The sequence below is a fragment of the Callithrix jacchus genome, chromosome 10, assembly GCF_049354715.1.
Source record: "Callithrix jacchus isolate 240 chromosome 10, calJac240_pri, whole genome shotgun sequence".
NCBI classification, from domain to species: Eukaryota; Metazoa; Chordata; class Mammalia; order Primates; family Cebidae; genus Callithrix; species Callithrix jacchus.
The window spans coordinates 84,997,881-85,016,187 of record NC_133511.1 but is presented as its reverse complement, the minus strand read 5'-3'; the positions used below and the strand labels follow the sequence as shown (position 1 = coordinate 85,016,187).

Below are 18,307 nucleotides of genomic sequence, written 5' to 3'. Positions count from 1 at the left end.
TGGGGAACGTGGCCCCGGGCCCTGCTGGAGCCTAAAGACGCGCGATTACAGAGGAGGAAGAGCCAAACCGAGTCCAGATCGAGAGACCGGCGCCCAGATCTCGGCGCAGTTGGGCAACACTCAGCACCCGTCAGCAGAAAAGTCTAAGGCAGAGGAGAGCAAAGGGATCCAACGCGGGCACAAGTGATCCAGGTGCAGCCGAGGCAGTGCCGCTGCCCCGGGCCTTGGTGTCCCGATCTGCAAAGTGAGGACGGAGGATCGAAGTGTCTCCCGACCCTGCTGTTCCTCTAGGACTCTACAGGGAACCCGGCTGAAGCTGCCCGAGGCTCAGAGACCGGAAAAAGAGGGAAAGACAACAGGGAAGAGAAAGGGAGGAGTGGGTGGGAGACGGAGAGGAAAGACCGCGGGGACAGGCTTGGCGGGTTTTCCGCCTTCCTCCTCTTCCTCTACACCTGAGTTCTCACCGCGGGGCCAAGTCCCCGCGCCCGTGGAGATTAGGCACCAGGAGCCAAGCTTCTCTCTCCTCACACCAATTTCTGCAAGGCATAGGGCAGACAGTGGGCAGCACAATCACGCATGTCAGGGGTGTAAGCGGGGAGGTCCGGCTGGAGTCCGAGGGCAGGTGAGCCAGCCTGGGGCTGGGCCGGGGTGAGATAGCCCCACGCGAGGAATCCGAGGGCGCCAGCGGCCCAGCCCGCGAGCCCCGGGCTAGCCAAATTTTATTCCCCAACTTTGAGCAAGGGGAGCGGGTGTATGGAAAAAAAAAAAAGGGAAAAAAAGTTGCCGAACTTTTCCCCCAACTCTGTCGCAGAGGCGGGAGCGGAGGGCGGCGCCTGCACCGATTCGCCGGCGGCTGTGGTCAGGAGGCTCGGATTGGCGCGCGGGGGCCGGGGCCGGGGCGAGCGGGCTTGGGGGAGGGGAGCGGCCCTCCCCGCCCGCGGGATCCGCTCGCGCCGGGAGCGGGTTAATTTCAAATCAAGGGCTTGGCTGCTCCTGGACGGTCACGCTTTCTCTGTCCGCCAGCCGGCCCGCCAGTCCCGGTCCCGGCGTCTGTCTCCGGCACCCACCTCGGCGCGGCGGAAAGACGGACTGACTGCCAGGTACGCGGGCTCCCGGGCCTGAGCGGGGCAGCGGTGCTGAGGAGTCCCGGCTCAGCCCCCACCGGCCCCGGCCATGAGGTGGAGTGACAGGTCAGCGGGACGCAGAGGGGCGCGGCGCCCGGGCGGCGCGGCACGGCACCAGGAGCGGGATCCGGCGGGTGGCGGCGGCGGCCGCCGTGGCCGTTTCCCGCCTCCCGCTCCGCCAGGGGCCGTGAGGGAGGAGCTGAGCTCCCGCGCAGAGGGGCGGGGGCGAGCGAGGGGGAGGGGCGGGGATGCAGTGGTTCCGGGCTCGGGTTTGCCCGCGCTTGGTCCCCGCGCAGCTAAGGGGAGGTGCCGGCCACTGCCCGACTTTCCGCGCCAAATTTTTAAATCGAAGGCGGAAGGTCCGGCCCCGCCCCTGGCGCCATCGGCCAATCGCAGACCCGTGGCCGGCCCTCTGATTGGTCGGGAATCGTTGTCCTGGAAACCACGGTGATGCTGTCCGGGAACTGTCGGACCGGCGGCTGGCGGACAGGGCCTGGGGGAGGGGCCTTTGACTGAAAGGAGGGGAAGCGCACGGAGAGAGTGGCGGCCGGGGGACTGTACCTGCTTGCCTTATTGGGCAAATGCAGCCTTCCATGGTTGAGTCTAACATCGTTGTGTGAACTGGCCGCCCGAATGCGAGTACATAGCGCTTTGTATCTTTAAGGAACTACCTTTATTAAAATTAAAAAACTAAATCTTAAGTATAAAGTCTCTTTAAATGCCCAGCTGTATGCTTAGAGCTTTGGGACTGAATTTGGAAGTTTCCTGTCAAGGAACCTCCCACGACTTTACTGCTGAGCCTGTGCACGTGTGTTTAAGGGGAGAAATCCGAGCATCTAGATGCAGACTTGTACCCAGATACCTGGTGTCGCGTGCTCTCAGCCGAGACCTGCGCTCGTGCGCTCAGTCCGGAGCCCTGATCTGCGAACAGGTGGGTGCTTGCTACAGTCTGCTGGGGTCCGGAGAATGGCCTGCCTTTTCTACAGATGGGAGAGGGCTGTCACTGGAAATTCTGTGGGTTGCTTGACGTCTTATGGCAGCCGATCCATTTTGCTGAAGGAATTTACTAGCATTTGTTGGCGTTCTCCCCACAGTGGGGTGATCTCTTGTCGAGAATAAAATGTAAATCTATTTTGACATTTTTCGTTAGTCTTTTGTTTCCGCAGCCTGTTGTCCGTGAAGGTATTTTCAACAGATCTTTTGGTTCTTGTTTTTCTCTAACTTTTTCTATTTCCTTTTTTCTTTAAGGATATTAAAACTTTTAGTACAATTTATTGGACTACCTGAAACATCGGGATTTGGGGAGGAACTCCAGATTTTTCCTTTTTAAACTCTAAATGTATGAGAAATTTACAGAATGGAGAATGAAAAGGTACTTTCTAACTCAGTATTCCTCATTGCAGTTTTAAATGCAGTCTCATCCTGATTCATAATGTTCCCCTATCCAGTATATCTTCTTAATGCCACATCCTTGGTTAGCCTCTGTGAAAACCTGGAAAAAGTGAAACTTGAATTTTTGAAGAGGGGTAGGTTTGCCCCTTTACAATCTTTCTAGCTTTTAATGATTTAGTATCTGTCTCAAAGACATAAACAAGAAAAGGTATTTTTAAGAATAATAAGATTTGTTAGTTTCATTACAGCATTTCTGAGGATTCTTGAACAACTGGAATTCAGAAAGGGCATTTGACAACAAGATTGGAGACTGAATTTCTGTTTAATATCTTTTTTTTTTTTTTTTAACCAGATTGGCAGCTTCTTTAACTATGGGGGCTGCAAAATTCTCTGTTTATGGGGCAAACATTTTGTAAAATTACAAAATATTTATCTGTGGGGAGTGTCCAACTCCTGATAGGTTAAAAAAAAAAAGTGAACTTACATGTACATTTCCTAATAGTTTTAGATGTTAGTCGAATAAGAGAATTAACTATTACTTCTGATAATCTGAGGCAAAGAAAAACCCTATTCTCAGATCAGCACATCTCAGATGCACATGCCGGCAAGGAGCTCCTGTTGAGTCCACCACACTGACTTCCTTGTAAGAGCACCATACTCCAGTGAGAATATCTGGATTCCAGTCCTGTGTGACCTCTCTCAGCCTGCATCTTTTCTTCTGCAAGATAGGAATGCAGGTTTCTATTAACATATAAATGAAAAAGCACTTGATAAACCCAAGATTTCACAATATGTTAAATCGTCCCATTAATCCACGTTCTTAAAGGTATTTGGTCTGCCTATTATTTTACTTATTGCTGTTCCAAGCATTTTCTTTAAAATAGATAAAGATAGGAGCTGGTATGTGAAGTCCCTGGTGTCTAAAACTGGAAAGAACATAGTTTGCCTTATTTATGAATTGCTGTTGATTTACCCTTTGTCTCAGTGGCTATCCTGCTTCTGCCAGGGTCTAGCTTTGTGGTCTTAGGTAGCTGTTAGGTTGGAGCAAACATAATTGCTGTTTTTGCCATTACTTTCAATACCAAAAGCCACAATTACTTTTGCACTAACCTAATAATTTTACTTCTCTGGATCCCATTTTCTCCACCTGTAAAGTGAGGGGGTAGATGTTCAAAGAACAGACTTTTCTGGTCAGAAATCCTGCTGTTGGGCACTCTGGATTTTCCTGGTAAATCTGCCCATATGCTATCCCTCACCCTTGTCTCCTTGACTCTCTGACTCTTCAGTGGTATTTTATTTAGTGTCCACTGCATGCAGCCATTATGCTAGGTGGATAAGAGTTTCTGCCTTGGAGGTCTTTACTTAGTACAGTGCCATGAGTAAAAAAAGTCACTTCTAGGAATTTGAGATCACTTAATATTGTTAGTCCAATTAAGGGAAGCTGAGTGAAGGGCATTTGGGAATGCTATACTGTCTTTGCTACTCTTCTCTAAATCTAAAACGATTTCCAAATACAATTAAAATTATAAGTCCTAGCTAAAGTTGTTTTTTCAGTGGTTAAAACATAAGGTGAAAACATTTATGCCTGATTGCAAAATTAAAAATGGGAAATTTAATTATTAGAATGGACAATACATATCACATGACCATCCAAATACAGTTATTAATGCCATCCGCTCTACAATTTCATTAGACATTTTTTTTGTTGGCATGATTCTTTTCAGTGTACAATTTTAGAGTCCAAAGCTATTTGATAAATCCTGTTTTACTATGGATTTAATTATTTACATTTTTAAACCAGGAAAATCTCTTTTGTGAGCCACATAAAAGGGGACTAATGAAAACACCTCTGAAAGAATCCACCACAGCAAATATCGTGTTGGCAGAGATCCAGCCTGACTTTGGCCCTTTAACCACACCCACCAAGCCCAAGGAAGGCTCCCAGGGAGAACCATGGACACCGACAGCCAACCTGAAAATGCTCATCAGTGCTGTGAGCCCTGAGATCCGGAACAGAGATCAGAAAAGGGGATTGTTTGACAACAGAAGTGGATTACCTGAACCCAAAGACTGTTTACACGTAGGTTTTCAGAGGACTGTTGGAGACTGGGGAAATTGTTGGGGGTGTGTAGCTGTTGAAGAAGTGCCAGTAATTTAAAGCATCACCACCCAAAGGCTGTTATTAACTTCCTTCAGAGCACCAGAAAGGTTTGGACCCCAAGAAATACAGCACTGGGAATTCTGAACCTTTGCATTATTTTCGTTTCAGGCTTTCCTTTCAGGTTTGCCAAGCATTTATACTGTCTCCCCGCAACCTTTTCTCCCACCCAGACTTTGCAGCTGTTGAAGTTTTAGTCATCGAGCACAGATGCCCCTAATAAATCTGTCAAACTTTATTTTAGAATAACACATTGTTTACCTTTTCCTTTGTAGGAACACTTATCTGGAGATGAGTACGAGAAATCTCAACCAAGTCGAAAAGAGAAAAGTTTAGGATTATTGTGCCATAAATTCTTAGCACGATATCCTAATTATCCCAACCCTGCTGTGAATAACGACATCTGCCTTGATGAGGTGGCAGAGGAACTTAGTAAGTATGCAAAGAACTCACTGAAAGAGTTAATAATTAAAGTGGCTTTATGGACTTAACCCCTTCAGACCCATGCTCATCTAGCCAGTGTGCTCATGGAGCCAGTGTTTGTAAAAGACACAAATAAGGGCCGGGCGCGGTGGTTCAAGCCTGTAATCCCAGCACTTTGGGAGGCCGAGGCGGGTGGATCATGAGGTCAAGAGATCGAGACCATCCTGGTCAACATGGTGAAACCCCGTCTCTACTAAAAATACAAAAAATTACCTGGGCACGGTGGCGCGTGCCTGTAATCCCAGCTACTCAGGAGGCTGAGGCAGGAGCATTGCCTGAACCCAGGAGGCGGAGGTTGCGGTGAGCCGAGATTGCGCCATTGCACTCCAGCCTGGGTGAAAAGAGCAAAACTCCAACTCAAAAAAAAAAAAAGACACAAATAAGACCACACGGAAATTTTCAATCTCTAAAGCCCTCTTCCAATTTAAGAATGAAGACAAATAGTTGCAATTTTCAGCCAATCTTAGAGGCAGAAAAGTTACAATGGAGGTTGCTTCTGACCGCAGTTATCTCTGAAGTCTTAAAGAAAGGCAACATTGTCTTACGACTTGTTTCACAAAGTTACAACTGTGAACTTTTGCCTCATTGCTTTCCCTTGCTGTTCTTGAAGAATCAGGATGAATGGTTACTTTCCTAGTTGGTGCTGAGGATCAGCTTCTGTGAGTGGGAACAGGACCTGTGCCCTCCTGGACTTTCAGCGCTATTCTGAGGACTAGTTTTCTGAATGTTTTGTGTTGGGCACAAGTTATTCCTCCTGCCCCTTTTTACTTCTCTGTTCAAAAACCTGAATCTATTTGGAGCTTAAAAGGGGCCTGTGGAAAATTTGAGGTACCTCTGCAGTCATGTGGGTATCTTAATCTAAATCTGTGAAGAGATGTGCTGTGCAAGATAATACATTTTAATACAAAGCGATCACCCCGTGAAGAAAAGTTGCCCTTCTAACACGTTTGTAAATATCAACTTCATTTCACATTTTAAGAATATGCCATTTAGATTCATCTAGTCTTCATATTTGCTTAATGGTAGCTGGGTAGGATGTACCTTTTAATTCAGCAAATATCTATTAATCACCTACTATGTGCCAGGCAATGTTGTAGGAGCCTGGGATACATCCATAAACAAAAAGGGCAAAATCTCTTCTCTCTTGGAGCCTATATTCTAGTGGGGCCATAGATACTGAGTAAAGGATATAGGAAGTAAGTAAAGATAATGTATGCTAGAAAGTAATACATACAGTGGAAAAAATAAATTGTAGATCAGCATCAAGGGATCAGGAGTGCTGGAGAGGTGCTTCGCCATAAGTGTTCAGATCAGGCTTCATTGTAAAGGTGACATCTGAGCAAGGACTTGAAAGAAGCAAGGCAGGGAGCTATGAGGACATCAGGGAGAAGGGTTCCAGGCAGAAGGAACAGCCAGTACAAAGCAAGTGCATATCTGGCAGCCTCCAGGAACACAAGAGGTCAGTGGGATGCACCGTTATTAAATAGCGTTTTATAGAGCACTTCTCCAGAAAAGCCGATCTCATCAAATATTTAAATTAAAATAAAGTTTTTTGAATGAAGAGAATTCTAACATTACAGAATATTGAAAACCCAATTGAAATAGACATATGGGAGTCACAGAATTACTAATATCACTTTGTTAACGATAGCTAGTAAGCAATGAAAGAAAGTAAGCAAAATTAGACCCAAAAAAGGGGTGTTTTATTATGCGAGTTTTTAAAAACTACATCATGGTTTTTGTACATTTCTGAAATCTCAGCATTTTGTTTCTATCATATGATCATTATAGATGTGTGTATTTGTTTGTATATATTGGAAGGGTAATACAAGACATGAGTTGAAAAATGTGAGATGTAGAGTTTTAAAGATTTGGTCTGCTACTTGCTAGGTCTTTCAGGGTGAGCTGTTGAGCTGGTCTGAGCCTCTGTTTCCTCATCCTTAAAGTGCAGATCACAATACCTACTTCACAAATTAGGAAGTTTTTGCCCTAAAAGCTGTGTAGCGCATCTTAGGCCCTCATTAAATGTTGCCTTTCTAATTCATATTATTTGTACCCTTTGAAAGCAAGGACATGGCTTTTTTCATCTTCACAGTATCTGTCGAGTATGTGCACTTACAGTTAGGAAACATATTATCCAGGACGTACCATGGAAGAAAAAGCTATTCGATTCTAAACATGTCACAAAAATCTGTAACAGACAATTGCATGTTCTTTGTAGATGTTGAACGTCGACGCATTTACGATATCGTGAATGTCCTAGAGAGTTTACATATGGTGAGCCGCCTCGCCAAAAACAGGTACACTTGGCACGGGCGACACAATCTCAACAAAACCCTCGGCACCTTGAAGAGCGTCGGGGAGGAGAATAAGTATGCTGAGCAGATTATGATGATCAAAAAGAAGGAATATGAGCAAGAGTTTGATTTTATTAAGAGTTACAGTATAGAGGATCATATCATCAAATCAAACACTGGCCCAAATGGACACCCAGACATGTGTTTTGTGGAACTCCCTGGAGTGGAATTTCGAGCAGGTGAGACACAGTAGTGAAAAACTCAGGCTGCGTGATATTTCTCCTCTGTCGAAAGAAAATGCCCTGTGGAGAACATGGCTCTAAAGCTACTGCTGCCTTTAATATTCAAATGCCACAGTTGTCAGCTGTATGATCAGGTGGTGGTATTTTTAGCCTTGTTACTTTAGAAGTCACTTGTCCCTTTATGAATTTTAATTCTCTAATCCTCATCCTTCTCTAAAGCTTCTGTAAACAGCCGCAAAGACAAGTCTTTAAGGGTAATGAGCCAGAAATTTGTGATGCTGTTTTTGGTGTCAACGCCTCAGATAGTAAGCCTAGAAGTTGCTGCCAAGATTTTAACTGGGGAGGACCATGTGGAAGATCTGGATAAAAGCAAGTTTAAAAGTAAGTGTCATGACTGCCATGGATTTTTGAACCTATTCTTAAACAATAAACTCACAGTTGTAAACTCATTTCCAAATCAGGAAACATAGGTGCATAAATAGATCTTCTCTAATTATGTTTTTGCATCTTTACTTCTCCCCAGAAGCCACAATAATACTGATTTAGCTAATTTGTTATGATACATAGTGTCACTACTCTTATTTGACACATTGCTTCATTTGATATTGTAACATTGTTCTCATAAAAAGTAAACACTAGGAGAATCTGTTCTGTGTAAGCTCTAAATGAGCACTAAATTGTAAAGCGGGTCTGGACCGCAGGTCTCCTTCCACTGATGCTGATATAGAGCGTATATAAATAACTTTGCTAGGTGGGGTGGCTCACTCCTGTAATCCCGGCACTTTGAGAGGCCGAGGTAAGCAGATAACAAGGTCAGGAGATTGAAACCATCCTGGCTAACATAGTGAGACACCGTCTCTACTAAAAATACAAAAAAATTAGCCAGGCATGGTGGCATTTGCCTGTAGTCCCAGCTACTCAGGAGGCTGAGGCAGGAGAATCGTTTGAACCCTGGAGGCAGAGGTTGCAGTGAGCCGAGATCGTGCCACTGCACTCCAGCCTGGGTGACAGAGCGAGACTCCATCTCACAAAATAAATAAATAAATAAATAGATAGATAACTCATAAAATTTTCCCCAGAAAATTTGAAAGAATGGTTCTAGCTAGGTTACCTGCTCAAAATTGGGAAGGAACTGTAGATTGGGTTCCTAAGAAGAGCTATGCCCTCACCATTACACCAGATTTTGCAGGAAGGGTGTGGAAAGAAGTGCTCAGTGGATGGGGAGGGGCACTTGGCTTGGGAGATCTGCAATGTCAGAAAACACGTCCTGATACTACTGAGGGATTACCTTCCTTACTGAGTCTCCAGACAGTTTTCAGCTCTGTTTCACTGGTTAGTCATGGCCTTGAAAACTATTCCAGGAACTGCAGATGTGTAAGTTACTGAATCCCCAGGGAATTCAGAACCTTCTGGTATGGCTAGGAAGAAGAGGGCTCGATTTGTAATTGCTACTATCAAGATGGCAGTAAAAACAGACTTTTTGTAATGAAACTCTTTAAGATATGTGAGATTTGTCAAATTCCTAGATCTATGTTTTGCGTATTACATAAAGACAGTATTAAAAAATTACACATGTTGAGGGGTACAGAATTTTCCATGCTGTGATATTAAATAAATTTTGTTATAAGCTATTGCAAGCAGAAAAGCAAGACATTTATCACTGATACTTTTCTCTGTTGATAAAATTCTTCTGAATCCTCATTAGAAGATACCCAGGAATGGTGCCTTTTTATTTTTGAAAAAAAATCTGTAACATAGTTTTAGATAGTGTGATCTCATCAAGTCATTTTTCCTTTGTCAGCATATGCTATTGTCATTTCGAAATTGAGTACTAGCAGTAACTGAGTCTTAAATATTTAAAACTTTTTTATCTTAATTAAAGCTGTATCACTAGAAGAAGTTAAAAGGAGGCAGCTGTTTCTCTGTCTGACACTGATGGTTAAGACAGCTCTTAGAATATACATGAGGTCCTTCTGAAGGAAAATTCTTTGGTCTTTCATTATTCCATTAAGTGGTATACATACTTTTTTTTCCAGCAAAAATTAGGAGGTTGTATGATATAGCTAACGTTCTGAGTAGCCTGGATCTTATCAAGAAAGTTCATGTTACAGAGGAAAGAGGCCGAAAACCAGCTTTTAAATGGACAGGCCCAGAAATAAGCCCAAATACCAGTGGTGTGTATTTTTTTATTTCATCCTTTGCTTTACTGTGTGTGTGTGTGTGTGTGTGTGTGTATTTAATTTTTAATTTCCAGTGTGTGTTGTTCCTCTCCCTGTGTCCATGTGTTCTCATTGTTCAACTCCCACTTATGAGTGAGAACTTGTGGTGTTTTGGTTTTCTGTTCCTGCGTTAGTTTGCTGAGGATGATGGCTTCCAGCTCCATCCATGTCCCTGCAGAGGACATGATCTCATTCCTTTTTGTGGCTACATAGTATCCCATGGTGTGTATGTACCACATTTTCTTTATCCTGCTTTATTATTTTGAATTAATGTACATTGGGAGATATTTTCCATTCCCCTTCCTACTCATAGCCCCACATGGAAAAGATATATACATGATTGAAAAGACGATTCAAGATGAATGGCAATATAGAAAGTTTAGCTACTGGCTCCATCAGCAAACCAACATCCATAACCACTTCTCACCCTGTGTTAGAGAAGTAGAATCTGTATGTGAAAGGACTCGGCAAGCTGAAAGCACCACAAAGCATAAGACACTATTGCTGCGGTGCGGTACGGTGACCACAAGAGAACCTTTGCCCATGGAGAGTATGAAATGAGTTTACTCTGGTATCAAAGTAGATGTTTCTAGTCTTCCTCTTAACTGTGTGATGCTGACATTTTGCATTCTACCAAGATCCCCACCCAGAATCATTGAAAATAACAAGAACATGGGCCATGGAGACAAAGGGAAACAGGTTCCGATCCTAGCTCTGCCACTCTGGCTTTGTGGCCTGAGGCAAGTTACGTCTTTGAGGCTTAGTTTTCTCATTGGTGAAATGGGAAGAACTATGGCACCTCAGTGGAATTACTGTGATTTTGGCACAATCTCAGAGAGGTCCTGTGGTGCAGGAATTTGGAGTGAAAGTTCTGGGGCCATACTGACCAGATTCATTGACCCAGTGGTTAATGTCTCTGTGGGTCAGAGTGCTCATCACTGACATGGGGCCATATTTCATCAGATCTAAGACTCCACTGACTGTAAGACCCACAGTTCTTTCTATATCACTAAGAAAGAAAAATCACTAATAACTACACTCTAGCACACCACTGCTTATAAGATATAGTGCAGTTTCTAAAATGCTAATGTAGGAAATATTGTGTCTCAGAATTCATTTATTAAGATAAGGCTTTGGATGAACCTGGAGACCATCATTCTCAGCAAACCGACACAAGAACAGAAGAAAATGAAATACCGCATGTTCTCACTCATAGGCAGGTGTTGAACAATGAGAACACATGGACACAGGGAGGGAGGGGAGCACTACACACTGGGGTCTGTTGGGGAGAATAGGGGAGGGACAGTCGGGGGTGGGGAGCTGGGGAGAGATACATGGGGAGAAATGCCAGATATAGGTGAAGGAGAGGAAGGCAGCAAATCACACTGCCACGTATGTACCTATGCAACTATCTTGCAGGTTCTTCACATGTACCCCAAAACCTAAAATGCAATTAAAAAAAAAAAGGCTTTCTCTGTAAAGCCCTTAGAACAGTGTCAGGCACGTAGTCAGTGTTCTGTAACTGTTGCCACTTTTATTCCTAAAATTGTTTTATTTCATACCCAAAAGGAAACTGAGCCACCATGTTTTAATACACAGACGTTTTCTGATTCAGGCTCCAGCCCTGTGATTCCTTTCATTCCCTCTGATTTGGAGTTGAATCGGTCTTCAAAAGAGAACTGTGCCAAAAACCTGTTTTCCACACGTGGGAAACCAAACTTTACTCGACACCCTTCTCTTATCAAATTGGTAAAGAGCATAGAAAGCGATCGGAGAAAGATAAATTCTGCTCCCAGTAGCCCTATCAAGACCAGCAAAGGTATGTTTTCAGAAATGTCAGGGAACCTTTTATTTTATTTTTTGCTAACTTGATCCTTAAAATTGTTGTCAGAGAATTGCTTTAATATCTATATACACAAGCCCTCTTGAAGCCTAACTAATGTATAAATTAAAGGATAAAAAGTCATTTGTGGGGTTCATTGTTTAATTCCTATGCAACTTTGGGGCGGGGGTGCACACTTTCTGTTCCTTTGACTTTGGTGAGATTTCATCTGTGCAAACATTTATTCTTTAGCTTTGACCGATGCTCTCTTCCTTTCTGTTTTACCAGCTGAGAGTTTTCAGAATTCTGCACCCTTCCCAAGTAAAATGGCTCAGCTCGCCGCTATTTGTAAAATGCAGTTAGAAGAGCAATCAAGGTAGGTTGGCATTGCTCTTTAATAACAGGATGAATTCATTTTACATTACATTATTAGGATTACTTATTTTATACGAGAAGAAGCACTAGCCTTGAAAACTGGAAAGCTAATCTTGTCTGTATCTCATACTTACTCATTACAAAAACTATCTGCATGTTCCATAAAAGCATGGCTTCAATCTGAGCCTTAAAGTGATAGAACAATTCAGAGAAAAATGTATCTAATGTATCTCTATCGTGTAATGTATTAAATCTTGTCTTTTAGTGAATCCAGACAGAAAGTGAAAGTACAGCTGGCAAGATCTGGGTCATACAAACCAGTGGCCCCTCTGGACACCCCAGTGAATGCTGAGATGGAGCTGACAGCACCATCCCTCATGCAGCCCTTGGGAGTGGTTCCCCTGATCCCCAGCCCATTGTCATCAGCAGTGCCCCTGATCCTACCTCAGGCCCCTTCAGGCCCATCCTATGCTATCTACCTGCAGCCCGCTCAAGCCCACCAAAGTGTGACGCCACCCCAAGGCCTGAGCCCACCAGTCCACTCCACCCACTCTTCTAAGGCTACTGGATCAAAAGACTCAACAGACACCACCACTGAGAAGGCAGCCAATGATACCTCAAAGGCCAGTGCCTCTAGCAGGCCTGGAAGCTTGCTGCCAGCACCAGAGAGGCAAGGGGCCAAGAGCCGAAACAGGGAGCTGGCTGGAGAAAGAGGCTCAAAGAGGGCAAGCATGCTCGAGAACAGTGGTTCCAAAAAGAAATTTAAAGAGGACCTAAGAGGACTTGAAAATGTCTCCGCAGTAAGTACAGCCTTGAACTGCACAAAGCATTAGGAATTCCCAAGTCTATTACAGGAAGACTGGTGGCTTGTGAAATTTACCAAAGAACATTCTCTCAGAAGACAAGAACTGTTCCTTAGCATCCCATAATCCAATTGAGGCCCTTAACAGCTAATCCCCTGGCTGGGATGATGGCAGGGACATTTTTAACCTTTGGAGGAAGGGATTATTTGCTCTCTTTTTAAAGTACCATGGGTGGTTGTCCTTAAGTGCATTTCTCCATCACACACTGGAATGCAAACACCTGTCATGAAAGTCTTAAATAATTTACAAGCAAACGTAACCCCAGATGAATGGATGGATGCATAGGGTTCCTGTAACTCCTGCTTTCTGAGTCATTACCTAATAGTTGCTTGATGTCATATAACTGGCATCTGTTGCCTAGAAGATACATTGCTCCCTGTTTTTACTTTCTACCTAAAATTTAAATCAAAATTTATATTTTGTGTACATAGAAAAATCAAACTGATCTTGGCAAATTTTAGATGTAATATTTATGTATTGGTTTCTAGAGATTTTGACAAGATAATTCATGTATTTGTTTCTAGAGATTTTGACAAGCTAGATAAATTTTTCTAGGTGGAGGTTAGTTCAGGAGGGAATTAACATTTATTGGATGTCTACCCACATATAGCAGACATACTAAGTATTAGGAACTTTTACATACAGTATCTCATTTTCCTCCCTTAGGGCAATTATATATGAAAGACATTACTGTATCATCCAATAAATACCACTTAATGTGCAAGTAAAAGTTAATCTGTCAGCCAGGTGTGGTGGCTCATGCCTGTAATCCAAGCACTAGGGGAGGCTGAGGTGGGTGAATCATGAGATTGGGAGTTCAAGAACAGCCTGACCATCTCTACTAAAAATACAAAAATTTGCTGGATATGGTGGCATGCACCTGTAATCCCAGCTACTCAGGAGGCTAAGCCAGTAGAATTGCTTGAACCCAGGAGAAGGAGGTTGCAGTGAGCCGAGATCATACCGCTGCATTCTAGCCTGGGTGACAGAGCGAGACTCCATCTCAAAAAAAAAAAAAAAAAAGTTAACCTCTCATTTTGCCTCTGCTGGTTAATGCATTCTATTTTACTTCTCTCTGTCTTGTTTTTCCTCATCTGTAAAGAATTTATTCCATCAGTTTTTTCCTCATCACCTACCTTGACCTCCAAAGCTTAAGTGATCTTCTCACCTTAGTCTGCCAAGTAGCTTAGACTGTAAGTGTGCTGCCATGCCCGGCTAATTTTTTATTTTTTTGTGGAGATAGGGTTTCACCATGTTGCCCAGGCTGGTCTCAAACTCCTGAGCTCAACAATCTGCCCACCTTGGCCTCCCAAAGTTCTGAGGTCACAGGCATATGCCATCATGCCCAGCCTACTTTAACCATTTCTTTTTAGTCTGGCCTGAGCAAAACAGACAATGAAGATGCATGTGTTAATTCAATCAACAAACTTTTACTGAGAATTTACACTTCTACGGGTGGAAGGAAGACAAGTATGCAAATAAACACAAGCATATCAGGTAGTGAATGATAGGAACGAAGATGGCATGTTAGGAGGAGCGGGGAGGGCTACTGTAGGTTAGAAGAGATGACATTCAAGTTCAAATATGTCAGATTCACTCATTCTGCAATTTAATAGTTCTAATTTTTTAGAAAAAAGGGGGAATTGGCATTATGGGTAAAATATTTTATAATGAATATAGTGTGTTGGAAATGTAAAAAAATATTATTATATTACTGTGGGTTTTACTAAAGACTTGAAAGAGTTAAACCAGCAATCAGAATAATTTGTACCGTGAGACAATGTAACTAAAACTAACAGAGAGCAGCTCTTCATAAAGCACCTAAATTTCCCCCTCAAAAAGTCTATCTTCCTGCAGTTTTCAAGGCACCTATGAGTAGAGATTTTGAGTGGTCCCAAGCACCTAAGAAACACAATTAAAAGCTTGTGGTATACTTTCAACTTTGTAGATTCTGAATTCCCTAGTTCCCAAGGAAATGACATATTAACAACTAAATTAAACTGTTGTTTTAACAATGGAGAGAAGAAGGGTCTAAAGGAAGATAAAAGGAGGGCCCTAGTTTATAAGAGCAGTTTTTGGCTTTTACCAGTCCCACTCATGGTAAGGCTAAAGCAGACTTTTCATGCAATTCAGCCACTCATGTAAATGTTTTGTTTGGTAAAGTACAGTGATCTAACAGGCATCTGGGAGGTACTTGCAGCCCTACCCTTGGGCCTTTTCTATTTGCAGTATAACCTTATTGCCTAAAACTTTTGCTCAATGACATGTGGATCTCTAATATGAATTAATCAGTTCTCTTATTCGTAATTTTTAACTCTGGTGTACTTTGCATATTTTAAGACTGCTGGTTATCATTAGAGCAAGCAGTACTTGAAAGAAATCTGTACTTATATAATTTCTGTTTTAAATCAAGGGTCAGCAAACTTTCTTTAAAGAGCCAGATAGTAGACATTTTTTAGACATAGGGGCTCTGTTGCACCTATTCAACTCTGCCATTATAGCAGGAACGCAGCCATAGACAGTACATAAATGAATGAGTATGGCTGTGTTCCAGTAAAACTTTATTTATCATAACAGGTAGGGAGTAGGAATTGGCCCATGGCCCATCGTTTATCCCCCTTTCACTAAATCAACCTCGTTTAAAGTGTTTCCTTTAAATACTAGTTGTCCTTAATCACCTACTGAAAATAGAGTTGCCATATAGTTTGGGAAATGCTACCTGCTGCATGCCCCACTTGGAGATTTTTAATGCAGACCATCATTAAAGCCTCTTGGAAGTCCTCTGATAAAGACACCATTTGACTTTGTTTAATTCAGCATTTCCCAATTATATTTGACAAAAATCAGGTAATGCCTGTTTACATCCCATCAACCTAGGGTCCCTCAGAATGCCGTTTGGAAAATACCATTCTGTATAATTCAAGAACAATCAATTAGTATTACATCATACCAAGGAGTCCAATAGCAGGAGTTAGGTTATCAGTGTGAGGGTGGTGTGCTTGGTGAATCCTTACCCCTAAGCAAAGTCAGTGCCAGCATCCAGACGTGTCCTAACATCACAGGTGGCATTTAAGAAACAGATGTTCTGTATTATTCAGGGCAAGCATTGCAAAGGGTGGGAGGGTATTGTCCTCTAGGAACCAGGTGGCCAGCCTGCCTGCAGCCCATACCTCTGGAGGCTTTGGTACAACGTGGCAACCATGAAGGGGTATTAGTCCTGAAAGAGGCACGTGGCCATTTTTCTTCCTGTATTTGTGTGTAAAATAAACCCATCCTCCTTGTTTTCTAGACCTTGTTCCCATCAGGATACCTAATCCCTCTCACCCAGTGCTCATCCCTGGGGGCAGAGTCCATTTTGTCTAGTAAAGAAAACTCAGGTGCTCTTTCCCCAAACCACAGGATTTACAGCTCCCCAATTGCAGGTGAGTGCACATGAAACACTAACCAGATGTGGGCCAGTCTCAAGTTCACTTAAGCCTTGTCAACTTCTTGGATAAATGCCTGTGCTTTTAAGATATCTTCCCCCTTTTCTTTCCAGGTGTTATTCCAGTGACATCATCTGAACTCACTGCTGTTAATTTTCCCTCTTTTCATGTAACACCTTTGAAGCTAATGGTCTCACCAACTTCCGTGGCAGCTGTACCTGTCGGGAACAGCCCGGCTCTCGCTTCAAGCCACCCCATTCCCATCTACAACCCAAGCTCAGCCATTGTAAACTTCACCCTGCAGCACTTGGGACTCATCTCACCCAGTGTGCAGATGTCTGCCAGCCCTGGGCCTGGACTCGTTCCTGTGTCTCCAAGAATAGAGGCTGTTAATGTCATACCAGAAAATGCAGGCACTCAGCAAGGAAGGGCCACTAACTATGACTCACCAGTCCTAGGCCAGAGCCAGCCAAATGGACAATCCATTGCTGTAACAGGGGCACAACAGGTGAGAGGCTTTCTACTTAATTTCTTTTTTCCTGGAGTTATTAAGTCCCAATTATCTGTGTCGTAAGAGACTTGCTTATGCTTTCCCTCTTTAGAGAGGGAAAGGATGGGAGAGTGAGGAGATTGAAGGACTACCTTTCTTCCAGAACCCAGGAAGAGTGTCCAAGGCACTCATATTCTTGGGTTATCATGAGATTTTTGTCTCTCCCTAACAAAAATAATTGAGAATGTAAAATGCATCAAAGCTTCCCTCACCAATTTCAAGATATGCCGGTTTCCCAATGTGTAATACATCCATCCAGCCCAGCCTTCCAAGTCTGGTAGGACTATGTAACTGTGTGTTTGACTTTTTGTCCAATTCTTCTCTTTCCAATCAGCCTATTCCTGTGACACCCAAAGGGTCACAATTAGTGGCCGAAAGTTTCTTCCGTACCCCAGGTGGACCTACCAAGCCAACCAGCTCATCCTGCATGGATTTTAATGGTGCTAATAAGACCTCCTTAGGAACTCTCTTTGTCCCACAGCGAAAACTGGAAGTCTCAACAGAGGATGTCCATTAATCAACAGATGTTGGCTTAGTTTAATTTTCTAAAGAGTTGTTTAATAGACAAAATGTACACAGACTGATTTGGAAAGCACATTCTCTGAAAATACTGTAAATACGTTGGGGATTTGCTCAATGTGAAAGCAGATATTTGTTTTCGTACATATATATACACACACACATATATTTGTATAAAGCTCAGTTTAGCTTTCAATCCTACAAAATAAAAGTAAAATGTTGAATTCTAAGGTATATTAACTTCTAGGGGGAAAAATCCATTATTTTAGCTGTGCCTATGCTGTTACGCAAAGTAACTGTATTAAAGTTTACTTCCCTCTGAGTAAATAAGTTTGACATGTCTAACACAGCATTCCCTTAAACATTTTGCACAAAGAAAATGCTGTGTGATGTATAATATTGTATTTTTAAATGGGGTATAGCTATATTTTTTGTAATTTCTTTAATCTGCTGTTGCAGTATATCTTTTTGTAAAGTTTGCAACAATCCTCAATCAAGTCTATGGAAAATTATTTATAAAATGTATTGTAATCATAAGTTGTTCAAATTAAAACTTTTCTAAAATGTAGTTAACATTTTCATTTGGCCTGTTAGGGCACTGTTGGGAGAAAGTTAAAATTGACCTAATCACAGAGGCAAATTCTTGGTAAAGAGTATCCACTCTGGATTCCCTTAGATATGCCAAGTTTTTAGAATGTTTCTACATTCTGTCCCCTATTTTGACCCTTGAGATTGCTCCACTTTTACAGAGGTAAAATTGGCTTTGGAGAGGCTAAGGACACCCAGCTAGGTCCCATGTGCTTCTTACCACACTCCAGGAGATTAGAAATGAAAGACA

At 42.8% G+C, this 18,307-nt stretch overlaps 1 protein-coding gene across 8 annotated transcripts; it reads left to right on the top strand.

Moving 5' to 3' along the window:
• Nucleotides 1-937: 937 nt before the first annotated feature.
• Nucleotides 938-18,035, top strand: E2F8 (E2F transcription factor 8). Of its 8 annotated transcripts, none has more exons than XR_013522905.1 (13): nt 938-1,100; nt 2,373-2,496; nt 4,318-4,596; nt 4,950-5,106; nt 7,379-7,693; nt 7,916-8,077; nt 9,733-9,870; nt 11,531-11,734; nt 12,026-12,113; nt 12,378-12,912; nt 16,265-16,397; nt 16,585-16,908; nt 17,285-18,035. XR_013522905.1 is itself a non-coding variant. In XM_035266010.3 (13 exons), the coding sequence occupies exons 2-13, from the start codon at nt 2,482-2,484 to the stop codon at nt 17,465-17,467; spliced, it is 2,604 nt and encodes an 867-aa protein (XP_035121901.3). In that variant the 5' UTR covers nt 938-1,100; nt 2,373-2,481; the 3' UTR covers nt 17,468-18,035. The 8 variants fall into 8 exon arrangements, 6 of the variants coding, with proteins under 6 accessions (XP_035121901.3, XP_035121904.3, XP_009006066.3 ...); XM_035266010.3 differs by having other exon boundaries at nt 16,514-16,908; XM_009007818.6 differs by lacking the exon at nt 938-1,100 and adding an exon at nt 1,639-2,055 and having other exon boundaries at nt 16,514-16,908.
• Nucleotides 18,036-18,307: the final 272 nt, after the last annotated feature.